The following is a 17,295-nucleotide window of genomic DNA, read 5'->3' on the forward strand; positions in this document are numbered from 1 at the left end:
GCCAGTAGACATCTGAGATTCTGTTTATGCCACATAAAAGTAGAAGTGGATAGCAGGAGTCAGTAAATGGAATGAACACGGGAAAATACACAAAATAAGATGATGGCCTTGTGAATATGTTGGAGACTTGGATATGTAAAAGGAGTAGGAAAAAAATTTTACCAGGCATATCTGTAAACTCAGAGGAATTGGATGCCTCCACATTTCAGAATAGTCTAATTCCCAAGTGAGTCTTCATTCCTAGCAATCAAATCTCATAATACTACCTTTAAATAATACCAGTAAGTAATTGACTCCTAAAGATTTATTTTAGGAGTAATACCCAGACTATATACCCATATACCAAACATATACCCAGACTATAAGTCTTGGGTATATAAAACATTGGCACTACCTACCTCCAATTATTTTGAAAGACTTTTGTGTGCATCAGGAGAAGTTATTTAGCATAATGCCTTAAGAACACAGCTTATAGAGTTAGACATCTTGGGTTTATGCTGTTTGTCCATTTATAAACTGAGTAACGGGATATTATTTTAGGTAAAATGAGGGTAGTAATACATCTGTCTTATGAGACACTTACGAGAATTGAATGAGGTAATCAATATTAAGCTTTTGAAAAGTATCTGGCATCAAGTAGGCTCCTATTAGCTATTTTATTGGTTATGTAATACTGTGTAACAAACCACTTCAAAAGTTATCGTTTAAAATAGCCCATTTGCTTATGATTCTGTGGATCAGCAATTTGGGCAAGACACTGCTGGGTGATATTCTAGTGGTCACACAGAACACAATTCCTCTAGTAACAGGTTGCGACAACACATGTGAAATGTCTACCAGGGAAGATTATTAGAGGTTCAGTGCCCAGGGTTTTTATTGGGGGCTGAACATAAAGGCATCCATTGTCTGACATGTACCAAAATTGCAGACTCAGAAGGAAAGCAAGTGTTTAGCATAAACTATATTGTTTGTATGAACAGTTTAGCACAGTGAGCCACTCTTAGTGGAAACGTTTCTGAAATCTAAGTTCCTGGACTGGACTCCAGCTTCAAAGAGGATAGCATTGAGGCCTATTGTGTTAATACTTATGCCACACTCCACTTAAGGCCTACGCCCAGAACTCCCGCGGCATCATTCTTGCCACGTTCTGTTGGTTAAATCAAGTCACAAGGCTGGTCCATATTCAAAGGGGTAGAAAAATAGGCCACCTCTTTTGGGACAATATAGGATGGGGGCAAATTGGCTTTTTTTTTTTTTTTTTTTTCAGTCTATCAGATATTATCTATCTCAAAACAAATATTCATATTTAAATACAGCTTTAGGTGTGTTTGTCTGTAATTACAAGTTTTCAATAAATTTGCGTATCTTGTTTGAATTTTCAGAAGTAAAACCTGGATTTTGTTTTTTCAAAAGGTTTGGCTTAAGAAACTAAAGGGGAGGAAAATATGATTGTGCAGAAAATTGTATTATTTTATTTTCCTAAGTTTAAAAGCAATCTTGGTAAATATGAAATGATCTCTCATTCACTGTATATTTTTCTCTAACTGTGCTTGCGTATGCATGTTAAATGTTAATTTCCAATTAACATAAGGTACGGTACTTTAATTTTGTATTCTGTCCTACTTTAAGATAATGGCTGTGCTTAATCAGAAGTCTGTCTTGGATATGATTAAAGAGTTTCGAAAGAATTGGCACGCTCTTTGTAACTCTGAGAGAACTACTGTATGTGGTGCAGACTCCATGCTTTTGGCATTGCAGCTTTCCATGGCAGAGAACAACAAACAGGTTGGTAAACTATATTTAGGTTAACTTGTGTTTTTAAAGCAAAATTTCTTTGCTGCCCATTTGAATAAACTTAAGCCTAAGAATATTAATTTCTTTATAATATGTGCCCTTCTATGATAATACACCATTTTCACAAATGCCTCTATGTATCTGTGTCAAAATATTACAATTGAATTTGAAATGAATTATTTCAAAATTAAGCTCTTCCCATGTATAATTATACATGGGATATGCACATTCGATGTTTAATAGGAAGGCTTAGGATAAACATGTAAGCATTATCATTGTGGTCAAATTATTTTTATGTAATAAGACTTCCTTTGTTCCCTAAACTTTAAAAAACTACTGGCTCTTATACCCCAATCCTGGAAATACTCCTAATCTGCACTGAGATGCTGGAAACTGCCTTTAAAAAATCTCCACACAGTGATTCTTACTTAGGTAGCTTGAGCCAAACTAGTGTTTGGAATTAAGCCCTAGCTAAAGGGCTGGAGGTGTTCAGATGACAGAAAGATAATGTAGGATAGAGTGGTAAGGAAAGGATTTGTGATATTAGATAGATTTTTAGATTAGAAAGAGAAGGCTGTAGAGGAGGGATGATGAGGAAGGTTAGTTCAGAAGAAGGGTCCAGGGAAATCAAAATCATAGTTTGAATTTGGTAAAGTTACTGGCTTGACCAGAGAAGAGAATTTTTGAAGGGTAGAATTAGTTTCAATGGGTCTTTTGGGCTAGATATTGAAATGACATTCTGATGAGTTATTTTAATTTTATATGTCAGTAGTTTCTAGATTTTTAGATTCCATAGACCAGTAAAATTTCTAAAAAAGTATTAGATACTGACAGATTTTAACCATTTCTCATTTTGGCAAATAGGCCCATTGAGAAAAAATAGTTACTATATACTATGATCATCATTTTGTAAAAGGAAGAATATTTTAACAGTTAAAAATTAAAAAGTATAAAGTCTTAAAACAGGGATGGTCTTTTCTACCCATGAATAGTTGTCAGTTCTGCATATTTTAAACACTGCATGTTAAGATAAATTTTGAATATCTAAAAAATGACAAAATGTCATTTTTACTTTAGTCATTTTTTGAATGAATATTGAATTTTTACTATGTGTTAGACATCATTATAAAAATTGGAACTACAGTAATGAAAGAAGTCTCTGTTCTTATATAGTTAGCTTTCTGGGGAAAGACAGTACTGTAAGATATTTAGTCTTTTGGGACATAATAAATGCTATAGAAAAGAATAAATTGGAGGCAGCAACTAAGAAATATGCAGAGTTTGGGGTGAAAGTGTTGTTGGAATTTGAAATAGGATGGTCAGGGAAGGCCTCATCTGGAAAGTACCATTTGAGCGAAGATTTGAAAGAGGGGAAGGCATTAGGCGTGAGGATTTTTATGGGAAGGGACTACCCCAGGCAAAGGGAGGAGCAGGTAGGTGTAGCAGGCCTGAGGTGGGACTATGCCTGGCATGTTCCAGGAACAGTAAAAAGGCCAATGCAGCTCTTTGAATCAATGTTAGTCTCCTTCCCTCCACTGATTACTTTTTTCTCTTTTTCTGTTTTTGAGCTTCTACTGTATTTCAGGCGTTGTGATATGTGTTGGGGTTAAAATGGTGAGCAAAACCAGATTTGACTCCTGCCATCATGAAGCATATTACCCAGCAGATAAGGCAGACATTAAGTAGAAGATCATACAAATAAAAGTAAACTAGTAGCCATGAGAATAATATGGCTCAGACATAATACAGTTGACTTGGTCAGAGAGATCAAGCTGAGCCCTTAATTGTACTCTTTGGTCCAGAGTCTCTTTTTTACGTTCTTCAGGGAATGAACCTTCAATTTTCTGCCAGGATAGATGATTATTCTCCCTTACCGCAATAGAAATTAATTTTTAGGCAAAAATCAAAGCAAAGATTACCCCGAGAGATAAGCACAATACTGGAATGACTTCAAGAATCGCTTCATTGGCAACTCTCTTCACCATTGCCTTCCACTGGGCAGGTTGTTTTTCTAGAAGTCATATTAAGAGTGTTGCCTTTAGAAGGCTTTGGCTTTATGTGGCAGAAAGGGTCTCTGATTCAGCTTTCTACCTTTCTTGGGCTCTCCTTTGTCTTTTAAACTTTGCGCTCAGGGGTTATAAAAACCAGGTTCTAGAGTTCCAGGGAGTAGTGGATGCCTTGAAACAAACACAAGCCCCAGCTTTTGCTAACCCTTCCATATTAGCACTTTCTCATTGTTTTTGACCTTTTGTAGTTTCTCTTCTCTTATAGACTATTTAGGCCTGCTTTGAAAAAGTTTTTCTATTTTTTCCTGTGGTTTTAGGTATTCTGTACCAGGTTGTTTTTCTGCATATCAAGTCGGCTGTATTGCACTGTTGGTATGTCTGTTTTAAATTGTAACAGAAGGGGCTGGATGCGGTGGCTCACGCCTGTAATGCCAGCACTTTGGGAAGCCAAGGCGGGCAGATCACGTGGGGTTAGGAGTTCAAGTCCAGCCTGGACAATTTGGTGAAACCCTGTCTCTACTAAAAATACACAAATTAGCTGGGCATTGTGGCGGACGCCTGTAATCCCAGCTACTCTAGTCATATCAGACTGCTACATTTTATTTATTGGTGGATCTTTAGACTGACGTTCTTTTGTGTTAGTTTTGCCTTGAAATGAAATGTTTGCACTGAACAAGAGGTTCTTTAGGCTCCTTGTTTAAGTAGTTACATGATAGACACATCTTTATCTTGCATTTGGCAGTTAGAATTTACATTTATGGGCCAGGCATACTGGATCATACCTGTAATTGCAGCACTCTGAAAGGCCAGGATGGGCAGATTGCTTCAGTCCAGAAGTTCCAGACCAGCTTGGGCAACATGGTAAAGCCTTGTGTCTACAAAAAAATACAAAAATTAGCTGTGTGTGGTGCTATGCACCTGTAGTCCCAGCTACTTGGGAGACTGAGGTGAGGATCACTTGAGCCTGGGAGGTTGAGGTTGCAGTGAGCCGAGATCATGCCAGTGCACTCTAGCCTGGGCAACAGAGTGAGACCTTGTCTCAAAAAAAAAAAAAAGAATTTACATTTATGTCAGCAATGGAAGAGAGTACCATTTTTTAAATCCCTCTTTCCATATTAGATGGCAAATTTTATTAGAAAAAAGTGGTATTTCATTTTAATTTTCCAGACAACTACCATGTTTAAAAATTTATTTAAATGTTTATTTGATCATTTAAGTATCTTGTTGTTCATAGTAGATTCATTTTTAATAATGAAATAAACTAGAAATAATCTAAATGTGTATCACTTGGAGTTTGGTTCTATATAGCATTATAAATCACCAGTGGAATAGTATACAATAATTAAATAGCTTGGGTAGATGTACCTATATTGACATAGAAAAATATTCAAAATATATTGTTAATAAAACAGAGCAGTTTTGTATTATAGCTAAGAATAAACGCTCAGGAGTCAGTTGGCTTGGGTTCATAGCCTAGTTCAGCCTTTTGGCTGATGGCCTTAGACAAATCACTTAATTTAAAAAAACATTTAGTTTTTTAAATTGACAAAAAATTTTATTTATTATGTATAATATATTTTGAAATATATGTACATTGTAAAATGGCTTAACAGAGCAAATTAATATACATTACATCACATTCTCAACATTTTTGTGGTGAAAACACTTAAAATGTATTCTTTAAACAGTTTTCAAAGATACAACACAGTGTTATTAACTATCAACACCATGTTGTACAATAGATCCCTTAAAATTATTCCTCCTAACTGAAATTGTATATACTTTGATGAGTATCTCCCCTTCCACCCCACCCATTGTGCCCCCACATCCCCTAGTAACCATCGTTGTCTTTCTACTTCTATAAGTTCTACTTTTTAACACACTACTTGTAAGTGAGATCATGTGGTATTTGTCTTTCTATGCCTGGCTTATTTCTCTTAATATAATGTTCTCCAGGTACATCCATGTTGTTACAAATGGCAGGCTTCCCTCTTTTGTAAGGCTGAATAGCATTCCATTGTGTATATATACCACATTTTCTATCCATTCATAAACTGATGGTTACTTAGGTTGATTCCATATCTTGACTTTTGTGAACAACGCAGCAATGGCCATAGGAGTACGGATCTCTCTCTACTACTATTTCATTTCTTTGGATATATACCCAGTATTGGGATTGCAGGATCATATGATAGTTTTTTTATTTTTTGAGAAACTGTTATGCTGTATGCTTATACTAATTTCATTTCTACCAACAGTGTACAAGGGTTCCCTTTTTTTTCACATTTTTTTAAACACTTGTTTTTTCAGTAATGGTCATTCTAACAGGTGATAACTTATTGTGGTTTTTGTTTGCAGTTTTCTGATGATTAGTTATGTTGAGCATTTTTTATATACCTCTAGGCAATTTGTGTGTCTTCTTTTGGGAAATGTCTATTCAGATCATTTGTCGAATTCTTAAAAATTATTTTTAAAATGTGTTATTTAGAGACAGAGTCTCAATATGTTGCCCAGGCTGTACTTGGATTCTGAGGCTCAAGAATCCTCCTGCCTCAGCCTCCCATGTAATTGAGACTGTAGGCATGTGCCATTGCATCCTGCTTCTTTGCCCATTTTTTTAAAATGGGGTTGTTTTCTTATTATTGAGTTTTTAAAATATATTTTGGATATTAACTTTTTATCCAATATATGACTTTGATGTATTTTCTCTCATTCCATAGATTGTCTTTTCACTATGTTGATAGTTTCTTTGGCTGTGCAGAAGCTTTTTAGTTTGATATAATCCCATTCACCTATTTTTGCTTTTGTTGTGTTTGCTTTTGAATTTATGTCCAAAAAACCATTCCCTGGATCAGTATCATGGAGCTTCTCCTCTATGGTTTTTTCTAGGACTTTTACAGTTTCAAATCTTAAATTTAAGCCCTTAATCCATTTTGATATTTATTCTTCCTAGCCATGAGCATTGACAACTGGATATCCAGTTGTCCCCACATTTATTGATTAGACTGTTCTTTCCCCATGAGCCATGAGCATGGAATGTTTTTCCATTTGTTTGTGCCATCTCTGATTTCTTTTAATTGTAGAGATCTTTCACCTCGCTGGCTGACTATATTTCCATGTATTTTATTCTTTTTATGGCAATTGTGAATGAGGTTGCATTCCTTATTTGCTTCTAGACTTGACTACTGCCCAAAGCAATTTATAGATTCAATGCTATTCCTGTCAAATTACCAATGACATTATTCACAGAACTAGAAGAAGCTATTTTAAAATTCATATGGAACCCAAAAAGAGCCCAAATAGCTAAGGGTATTCTAAGCAAAAAGAAGAAAGCTGGTGGCATCACACTACCTGACTTCAAACTGCACTAAAGGGCTACAATAATCAAAACAGCATGGTATTGGTACAAAAACAGACACATAAACTAATGGAACAGACTACAGAGCCCAGAAATAAGACCACACACCAACAACCATCTGATCTTCAACAAAGCTGATAAAAACAAGCAATAAGGAAAGGATTCCCTATTCAATAAATGGTGCTGAGATAACTGGCTAGCCATGTGCAGAAGATTGAAACTGGACCCTTCCTTACAGCACAGATAAAAATCAACTCAAGATGAATTAAAGACTTAAATGTAAAACCCAAAACTATAAAAACCCTGGAAGACAACCTAGGCAATGCCATTCTGGACACAGGCATGGGCAACAATTTCATGATGAAGACACCAAAAGCAATTGCAATAAATGTAAAAATTGACAAATAGTATCTAATTAAAGAGCTTCTACATAGCAAACAAAACTATCAACAGAGTAAACAGACAACATACAGCATGGGAGAAAATGTTTACCAACTATGGATCGCACAAAAGTCTTATATCTAGCATCTATTAAGAACTTAAACAAATTTACAAGAAAAAAACAACCCCGTTGAGAAGTAGGCAAGGGGCTGGGCACAGTGGCTCATGCCTGTAATCCCAGCACTTTGGGAGGCTGAGGTGGGTGGATTGCCTGAGGTCTGCAGTTTGACACCAATCTGGCCAATATGTTGAAATCCATCTCTACTAAAAATAAAAAAATTTAGCCAGGCTATGGTGTCTCATGCCTGTAATCCTAGCTACTTGGGAGGCTGAAGTGGGAGAATCGCTTGAACCTGGGAGGTGGAGGTTGCAGTGAGCCAAGATCCTGCCACTGTACTCCAGCCTGGGTGACAGTGACAGAGTGAGATCCTGTCTCAAAAAAAGAAAATAAAAAAAAGAGAAATAATTTGTACAACAAACCCACATGACATGAATTTACCTATGTAACAAACCTGCCCATGTATCCCTGAACTTAAAAGTTTGGAAGAAAAAATCCATTTTGAGTTAAGGATGAGATAAGGGTTTAATTTCATTCTTCTGCAGGGATATACCCAGTTGTCCCAACATTTCTTGATTAAACTTTTCTTTCCCCATTAGGTGTTCTTGATATCATTTTTTGAAAACCAGTTGCCATTAGGTGTTCTTGATATTTTTTTTGAAAACCAATTGCCTGTAAATTTGTGGATGTATGTCTTGGTTCTCAGTTCTGTTCCAGTGGTCTTTCTGTATATTTTTATGTTAGTACCATGCTATTTGGATTACCATAGTTTTGTAGTATATTTTGAAGTTAGGTAGTGTGATGCCTCCAGCTTTGTTCTTTTTGCTCAGGATTGTTTTGGCTGTTTGGGGTCTCTTGTACTTCCATACAAATTTTAGAATTGTTTTTGGTATTTCTCTCAAAAATGGCATTGGAATTTTGTCAGGGATTGCATTGAATCTGTGTATTGCTTTGGATAATATGGACATTTTAACAATATTAATTCTTCATTTCATCAATATGGGATAACTTTCCATGTATTTGTATCTTCTTTAATTTCTTTTATCCATGTTTTATAGTTTTCAGTGTGCAGATCTTTCATGTCCTTGGTTAAATTTATTTGTAAAAATTTTGTGTTTTTATAGCTGTTGTAAATGGGATTGTTTTCTGGATTATTTTTTCAGATTGTCTTTAGTATATTGAAATGATACTGATTTTTGTAATTTGATTTTTGTATCTTGCCACTTTACAGAATTTTATTTTATGGTTTTTGGTAGAATCTTTATGGTGTTTCTGTATATGAGAAACATGTTATCTATAAACGGGAACAGTTTCACTACTTTCTTTCTAATTCAGATGCCTTTTATTTCATTTTCTTACCTAACCACTTTGGCTACACCTTCTAGTACTATGTTGAATAGAAGCGGGAAGTATAAGCATCCTTATCTTTTTCCTGATCTTAGAGAGAAAGCTTTCAACTTTTTTCACTATCGAGTATGATATTAGGTGTGTGTTTGTCGTATATGGCCTTTCTCATGTTGAAATATTTTCTTTTATATCTAATGTGTTGACAATTTGTATAATGAGAGGATATTTAATTTTGTCAAATGATTTTTCTGTATCTTTTGAAATGATTATATTGTTTTGTTCTTCATTCTGTTATGTGGCATATTTTGCTTACAGATTTGCATATGTTGAATCATCCCTGGTATGAATCTGACTTTACCATCATGAGTGGTCCTTTTAATGTGCTGTTTAACTTGGCTTCCTAGTATTTTGTTGAGGGATTTTGCATATGTGTTCATTATGGATAGTGACCTCTAATTTTTTTTTTTCTTGTAGTGTTCTTGGGTGGTTTTGGTATCAACGTCATGCTTGTTTCGTTAAATGAGTTTGGAAGTATTCCCTCTTCAATTTTTTGGAAGAGTTCTTAAGTGTACACAGAACATTCTTCAAGATAGATGATATTTTAGCCACAAAACAATTCTTAACAAATTTAAGAAGATAGAAATCATACTGAGTGTCTTTTCTGATTACAAAGGTATGAAACTAGAAATCAGTAACAGGAAGAATTTAAAAAAAATTAACAAACACATGGAAATTAAACAACATGCTCCTGAGCAACCAATGGTTCAAAGAATAAATTAAAAGCAAATTTTAAAGATCTTAAAAAAAAAAAAAAAGGAAGTACAACATACCAAATCTTATGGGATGGAGCAAAAGCAATCTTAGGAGGAAAGCTTATAGCAGTAAACACCTACATGAAAAAAAAAATCTTAAATTTAACATTACACCAAAAGGAACTAGGAAAAGAACAATACACTAAGTCCAAACTTAGCAGAAGGAAGGAAATAATAAAGATGAGAGCAGAAGTAAATGAAATAGAGACTAGAAAAGCAATAGAAAGATCAACGAAACTAAGAACTGACTTTTTGAAAAGATACACGAAATCAACAAACCTCAAAGTAAACTAAGGAAAAAAAGACTCAAAAAAATTAGAAATGAAAAAGAATACATTACAACTAATACCACAGAAATAAAACAGATCATAAAAGTATACTATGAACAATTTGTATGGCAACAAATTGGATAACCTAGAAGAAATGGATAAATTCTGTGGCACATACTATCTACCATGACTGAATCACAAAGAAATAGGAAATCTAAATATACCAATAAAAAGTTAGGATATTGAATTAGTCATAAAAAGTCTTTTATTAAAGAAACGCCCAGGACCTGATTGCTTTACTGTTGAATTCTACCAAACATCTAAAGAACTAATACCAATCCTTCTCAAACTCTTCCAAAAGCATGCAGAAGAAAGAACACTTTCTTTCTTTTCTTTTTTTTTTAATTCATTTTTAAAGTTATTTTTATTTTTAAAGACAAGGTTTCACCGTATTGGTCAGGCTGGTCTCGCACTTCTGACCTCAGGTGATCCGCCCACCTCAGCCTCCCAAAGTGCTGGGATTACAGGCGTGAGCCACTGCGCCCGGTTGAAAACACTTTCAAACTCATTTTGTGGGGCCAGGAGGTATTCTCCTCATAGACTTTCTGTTTCTATCCTTTGCTTATTTTACTCTTGTTTTTGTCTCCCTGTTTTTGTTTTTGTTGTGAGACAGGGTCTCGCTCTGTTACCCAGGCTGGAGTGCAGTGGCACAATCTGGTTCACTGCAACCTCAGCCTCCTCAGGCTTAGGTGATTCTTTTACCTCAGCCTTCCAAGTAGCTGGGACTACAGGCATGTACCACCATGCCCAGCTAATTCTTTTATTTCTTATAGAGACAGAGTTCCTCAATGTTTCTCAGGCTGGTATTGAACTCCTGGGCTCAAGGGATCTGCCTGCTTCCGCCTCCCAAAATGCTGGGATTACAGGCATGAGCCACTGTCTGACGTCTTCAGTTTTTTTTTTTTTTTTTTTTTTTTTTTTTTTTTGAGATGGAGTCTCACTCTGTCAACCAGGCTGGAGGGTAGTGGCATGACCTTGGCTCACTGCAACCTCTGACTCCCTGGTTAAAGCAATTCTCCTGCGTCAGCCTCCCGAGTACTTGGGATTATAGGCATGTACCACCATGCCCAGCTAATTTTTGTGTTTTTAGTAGAGATGTGGTTTTACCGTGTTGGCCAGGATGGTCTTGGATCTCGTGACCTCATGATCCACCCACCTCGGCCTCCCAAAGTGCTGGGATTACAGGTGCCTGGCATATTTGGAATATTTCTATATGTATTTTAGATATTCTCTTTGTTATAAATTTTGTTGGTACTGTAAGGGAGGCAAAATTTTACCTCCACCCTTTTAGAGTTTTTTTGGCTGGGCCTGAGAATTAAATTGACGTCAGACAGATCAACAGGAGAAAATCATGCAAATTTAATATGAGTTTTACATGGCACAGGAACATTCATAAGGAAATGAAGACCAAAAGACAAGTTAGAGTTGAACACTTACTGAATGGAAGAATGAGTAGTAAAATGAAAATGTAACAAGACAAAGGAACTTGGCCTAGGGTGTTTAATTGGATAGAGTAGTGGCCAGGAAATAAAGCTTAGTTTAATAAGGTTTGGTTGTATAGATTTTCCTGGACCTCAGCTTACACTCCTTGTTGATAAGACTATTACTTGTATAAAGAGGGTATCTTCACATGTGAATTTTGTCTTCTGCTTTGAAGAAACAGAAGGAAGTTCATAGTGATCATCTTGCACCTGCTATTTTTCAAGAACTTTTAACTTAGATTTTCAATTTGCCAGAGTGGCATAATTTGAGGGTGGGGTGATCTTCTAGTTTTACCTTTTCTCCATTTTACTTACTTTCACTAGATGCATTTCCTTTACACTGTTCTACCTGCATTTATGTAAGCTACTGAGTCTTAAGTCTAATATGATCATCTTTACCTTGGTGTTCCAGCACTGTTTCCACATCAGTTTTTAAAGTAGAGCACATTGTTTTTTCAGCTTACTTTCCCATTCATAGTCTTATTGGTATGTGCCATTGTTAACTCAGTCACTTAAGCTAGATACCCTATTTTTATTTTTTTTATCCTTCTTTAGTAGTGTAAAGAAATAGTACTAAGGTAAATGATGGATTATGAGAATATTGAATAAATAAAATAGACTAGCTAAGTGTTAACCTTGGTGACTATACACTGGAAAATAATGAGAGCGAAATTTAGGCAATTTTTAAGAATCAGTGTTGTATACTGATTGAAGACTGTTATTTTGAAATGAGACTATATTCAAATCACCTCCTTTCATTTATTTATGAATTACTTCTAAAGATATAAATAGATTTTATCAACAAGCTAAGTGAAATGTACCCTGAAAAAAATTTAACCCTTATTGTAAAAATTCTGACATACTGAAATATTCAATCCAAGTCAGTTTTTCTTCAGGATTTGTCTATGCAGCAGTCACTCTGGGTCTCTATCTACTTGCTAATTTTCTACTTACTAATTCACTTAATTCAATGTGAAAGTTCAATCTCTGAGTGGGAAAGAAGAGGTGAGTTGTAACTGAGCTTTTCACAGTTAGTGTATGTGTGTGCACATGTGTAGTGGTGCGGTGGGTTGCAGTTCAGCTTTATTTCAACTTTTCACATGCAGGGTTAGCTCAGGCCTCCTCGACTGTGCTCAGACTTCCAAGCACTCAACAGTATGAAACAATGTACATGTATGTCTGCAGGTGCATTTATAAGTAGCATATAGTAATAAAAGGTAGATAGAGTTTGTTTTATATATATCCATTACCTATATTTTTTATCCTGTGTTTGAGCTCTATTTAGATTTTGAATTCTCTGAAGTTTGAGAACATGAGTCTTTTTTTTTTTTAAATGTATTTATTATGATTTAAGTTCTGGGGTACATTTGCAGATCGTGCAGGTTTGTTACATACGTATACATGTGCCATAGTGGTGGTATGCTGCATCCATTGCCCCATGATCTACATTAGGTATTTCTCCTAATGCTATCCCTCCCCCATCCCTCCACCCCCTGCTATACCTCCCTTAGCCTCCCACCCCCCAGAACCCCGGTGTGTGATGTTCCCCTTCCTGTGTCCATGTGTTCTTGTTGTTCAGCACCCACTTATGAGTGAGAACATGCGGTGTTTGGTTTTCTGTTCTTGTGTCAGTTTGCTGAGAATGATGGTTTCCAGTTTTATCCACATCCCTGCAAAGGACATGAACTCATCCTTTTTTATGACTGCATAGTATTCCATGGTGTATATGTGCCACATTTTCTTTATTCAGTCCATCATTGATGGACATTTGGGTTGGTTCCAAGTCTGCTATTGTGAACAGTGCCACAATAAACATATGTGTGCATGTGTCTTTATAATAGAATGATTTATAATCCTCTGGGTATATACCCAGTAATGGAATTGCTGGGTCAAATGGTATTTCTATTTCTATATCCTTGAGGAATTGCCACACTGTCTTCCACAATGGCTGAATTAATTTACACTCCCACCAACAGTGTAAAAGCATTCCTGTTTGTCCACATCCTCTCCAGCATCTCTTGTCTCCTGATTTTTTAATGATCACCATTCTAACTGGCATGAGGTGGTATCTCAATGTGGTTTTGATGTGCATTTCTCTAATAACCAATGATAATTAGCCTTTTTTCATATGTTTGTTGGCTGCATAAATTTCTTCTTTTGAAAAGCGTCTGTTCATATCCTTTGCTTACTTTCTGATTGGGTTGTTTGTTTTTTTCCTATAAATTTAAGTTCTTGGTAGATTCTGAATATTAGCCCTTTGTCAGATGGGTAGATTGCAGACATTTTTTTCCCATTCTGCTGGTTGCCGGTTCACTCCTTTACAGTTTCTTTTGCTGTGCAGAAGCTCTTGAGTGTAATTAGATCCCATTTGTCTATTTTGGCTTTTGTTGCCATTGCTTTTGGTGTTTCGGTCATAAAGTCCTTGGCCATGCCTATGTCCTGAATGGTATCGCCTAGATTTTCTTCTAGAGTTTTTATGGTGTTAGGTCTTGAGAGTATGAGTCTTAAAGTATAGTTCTTACAACTGAATTTGACTACGGTAAAACTTTTGAATACCTAGTAGAGTTGTTAGTCTGTCTAATGACATATTTGTTTTTCTTAACTGTTTAAGTGGGAGAAAAGAAAAGATATGTTAAAATACACTTTGAGTTTTAGGTTTCTAGCATGTTTTTTGAGAGGGTAAATTTTTTAGTTGGAATCATGTAACACCTTTCTAGTAGTTTTATACTGCTAAAGATTTAACCTTTATAGATTCATAGGACTTTTGACTTCATCATATGGCAGATATATATGACTTGATTAGGTGGCAAATAATATTTTGGCTTTCTTTCTTTGGAATTAGCTTCTTAGTTAGCATCTGACAATTGTGTTAATAGAGGCTATTTTTTGCCTTAAATTGTCTTACTGAGAAGCTTACAATATTCCATTGCATAAAACAGATGAAGGTATTAATTTTATACCTTTATGGAAAGCAATTATAGTACCTGTGATTGACTGTCAGATTTGAAAATGATGTAACTGTGATCTAACAAGTAAGAAGAAACAGGTTTTTAAAATTGTATTATATTTATCACCACTCTTTCCCCTCAAAACAATGATTTTACTTTAAATAGGAAAAGAGAAAGGAAATTGACATTTTTGATTACCTATCATTTGCGAGGTGTTATTTCATCTGTGTAATCTCATTTTATAACCAACGAAACTGACTCGGGTTTCAGTATCTTACCAAAGATCACATAGTCCATTAGTGCCCTTAAGTAGATCTATCTTTAATGACAACAAAACATCTAGTTAATTAAAAATGTAAAATTTATTTAAAATTTTGCATTATTAGAAAAATATGATATAATGTACAAAGCACAAGTGCTCTGGAAAATGTGTAACTTGCTTTTCTCATTTTATTCTTGTGAAATATAATCCTTCTTATGTTCATCAGAGAATTAAAGTGCTGAACATTTTGAACTTCCTTAATATGTTAGCCAGCTGGCATATTTTCCTAGCAAAATATTTTCTGATTTGACCACAGACTCTCTAAATCAGTTGTTACTGGTTTAAATAATAGAATATGCTGTCATGGTGGGCACCTGATCATGAAAACTGATATCTGGAGTGCATTTTTATTTGGATTTAAAATGTTTTTACAATCCCAGTATAAACACTGTTAATCTAGTCAAAACTTTTTCTCACAAGATCAAGAGCTTGCATAGTTTTACTTTAACTAATTATAGTCAAAAGGGTAAGAATAAGTTGTGCATTTACATTACACAAAATCTTAATTTATTTTAAACATGAAGGATGTCAGACTAAAAATAGTTGTAGGAATTTTTGAGATAAAACAGTTTAAAAACTCTAAATAACTGGATTTATTTAATTTAAATACCATTTGGAAATTTTCTGGTGTGTAACCTTTGCGGGGTTGGGGAGTAAAGTGTATAGTTTTTGGTGCAGTACTGGAAAATTACAACTATGTCCTACTTTTGGAAAATAAATCCAATGTTTGAGAGTTACTGATTTTTTTTTTTTTTGGTTATTCATTGAACTAGTTTATGTATAGAATTAATTTCCGTTTTCATGATACAACAGGCCCCTGCACTAAGGACAATGACGCTAATTTTTTTTTTTTTATTTTTGAGACAGAGTCTCTGTTGCCAGGCTGGAGTGTAGTGGCGCAATCTCGGCTCACTGTAACTGCCGCCTCCCTGGTTCAAGCGATTCTTCTGCCTCAGCATTCTGAGTAGCTGGGACTACAGGCACACACCACCAGGCACAGCTAATTTGTGTGTGTGTGTGTGTGTGTGTGTGTGTGTGTGTGTGTGTATATATATATATATATATATATATATTTTTTTTTTTTTTTTTTAGTAGAGATGGGGTTTCACTATGGTGGCCAGGATGGCCTCAATCTCTTGACCTTGTGATCCACTAGCCTCGGCCTTCCAGAGTGATGGGATTACAGGCATGAGCCACTGTGCCCAGTCAAGGATGATTTTTTTAGTTGTGTTTATATAGATGAGTAAAGAGCTACTTATTTTAAGGCAGTTTGGATACTTTGTCTTAAATTTGGATAGTAACAGTGGCTAATTATAAGAAGTATAAAGATGTAGATTTAAAAGGTCAAATATAGAGAAAATAATATTTGGGTATGTTTGATTTCTTTCTATTGGTTTTTGCTGGGTAAAGATTATATTGCAATTTAGTTCTAGTGAACTATAGTTGTACTTTAACACCCACCCATCTTTAAATGCAGTTAATGGACAGATCTTGGTGTTAGCAGAAACTACGAAAATATAAAGAAACTTAATTATGGAAGGCAGCAATGTATTACATTTTGTAAACCATATATGGATACTTAAAAATATTTGGTACTCATGCTGTATTAGAAAGGAGTAGTTAGAATTTTTTGCTGAAGTGGGGCTGGCCGCTTTTGGAAGGCACCGTTATTAATTTCTAGAATATTAATGAGGGAACAGAATTGAATCAATTAAAAAAAACCTTCAACTTGTTCACTGAAAGAATTTATTATGTAGATACTGAAGAAGACTTTAAAGAAAGCTTTATAGTTAGATAAAATATTGGCATACAAACATGTTGGTAACATTAGTGAGTCTCTAGCAACTATACGGCACTGTAGATAGGTTATAATCTGTTTCATTTTTTGTGGGAAAAATAGAAAGTCTGTCAAAAAAGAAAAAGAAAAAGAATAATTTTGCCTGATTAGTAACATCTGACAACTTATAGAAAGAAACCTGACCATGTCTTCTTAGTTCTTATTTGTTATAGTTTCATGTGTCCATGAGCTGAGAAGAGTCAAAATTATTCTCTGGCTCAAGGTTTTAGCACTGATGTTTTGCTCTCCTTGTAATAGTTATGAAACATAATTTGAAAAATTAATCTTGATGACCATATTTTAAGACTAAACACTTAGAATATTATGTTATGTGGGAATTCACTATGGCATTGAGAATTTTAAATACGAGATTAAAAATAGATTAGCCAAAAGAACTAAAAGGAACTAAAAAGAATAAAAATTTTCCCCCCTCAATAGTACTTAAGTATAGCTTACTGCCCACTCATTCGTCCACTTTGGGTGGAAGAAATCTGGCGAATTTCAAGAAATGTAACAGTGACTATATATTTACCAGTTTTGTCAGGTACAAACTTGCCTTAGT

At 35.0% G+C, this 17,295-nt stretch overlaps 1 protein-coding gene across 1 annotated transcript in view; it reads left to right on the plus strand.

Moving 5' to 3' along the window:
• Nucleotides 1-17,295, plus strand: part of LOC108294803 (PARP1 binding protein) — a 69,846-nt gene that overhangs the window by 2,379 nt on the left and 50,172 nt on the right. Inside the window, exon 2 of the mRNA XM_017516789.2 lies at nt 1,630-1,785. Within this exon, the coding sequence (XP_017372278.1) occupies nt 1,633-1,785 (153 nt within the window). The 5' untranslated portion in view covers nt 1,630-1,632. The remainder of the gene's footprint in view (nt 1-1,629; nt 1,786-17,295) is intronic.

Source organism: Cebus imitator, unplaced genomic scaffold, assembly GCF_001604975.1.
Source record: "Cebus imitator isolate Cc_AM_T3 unplaced genomic scaffold, Cebus_imitator-1.0 Scaffold18, whole genome shotgun sequence".
NCBI classification, from domain to species: Eukaryota; Metazoa; Chordata; class Mammalia; order Primates; family Cebidae; genus Cebus; species Cebus imitator.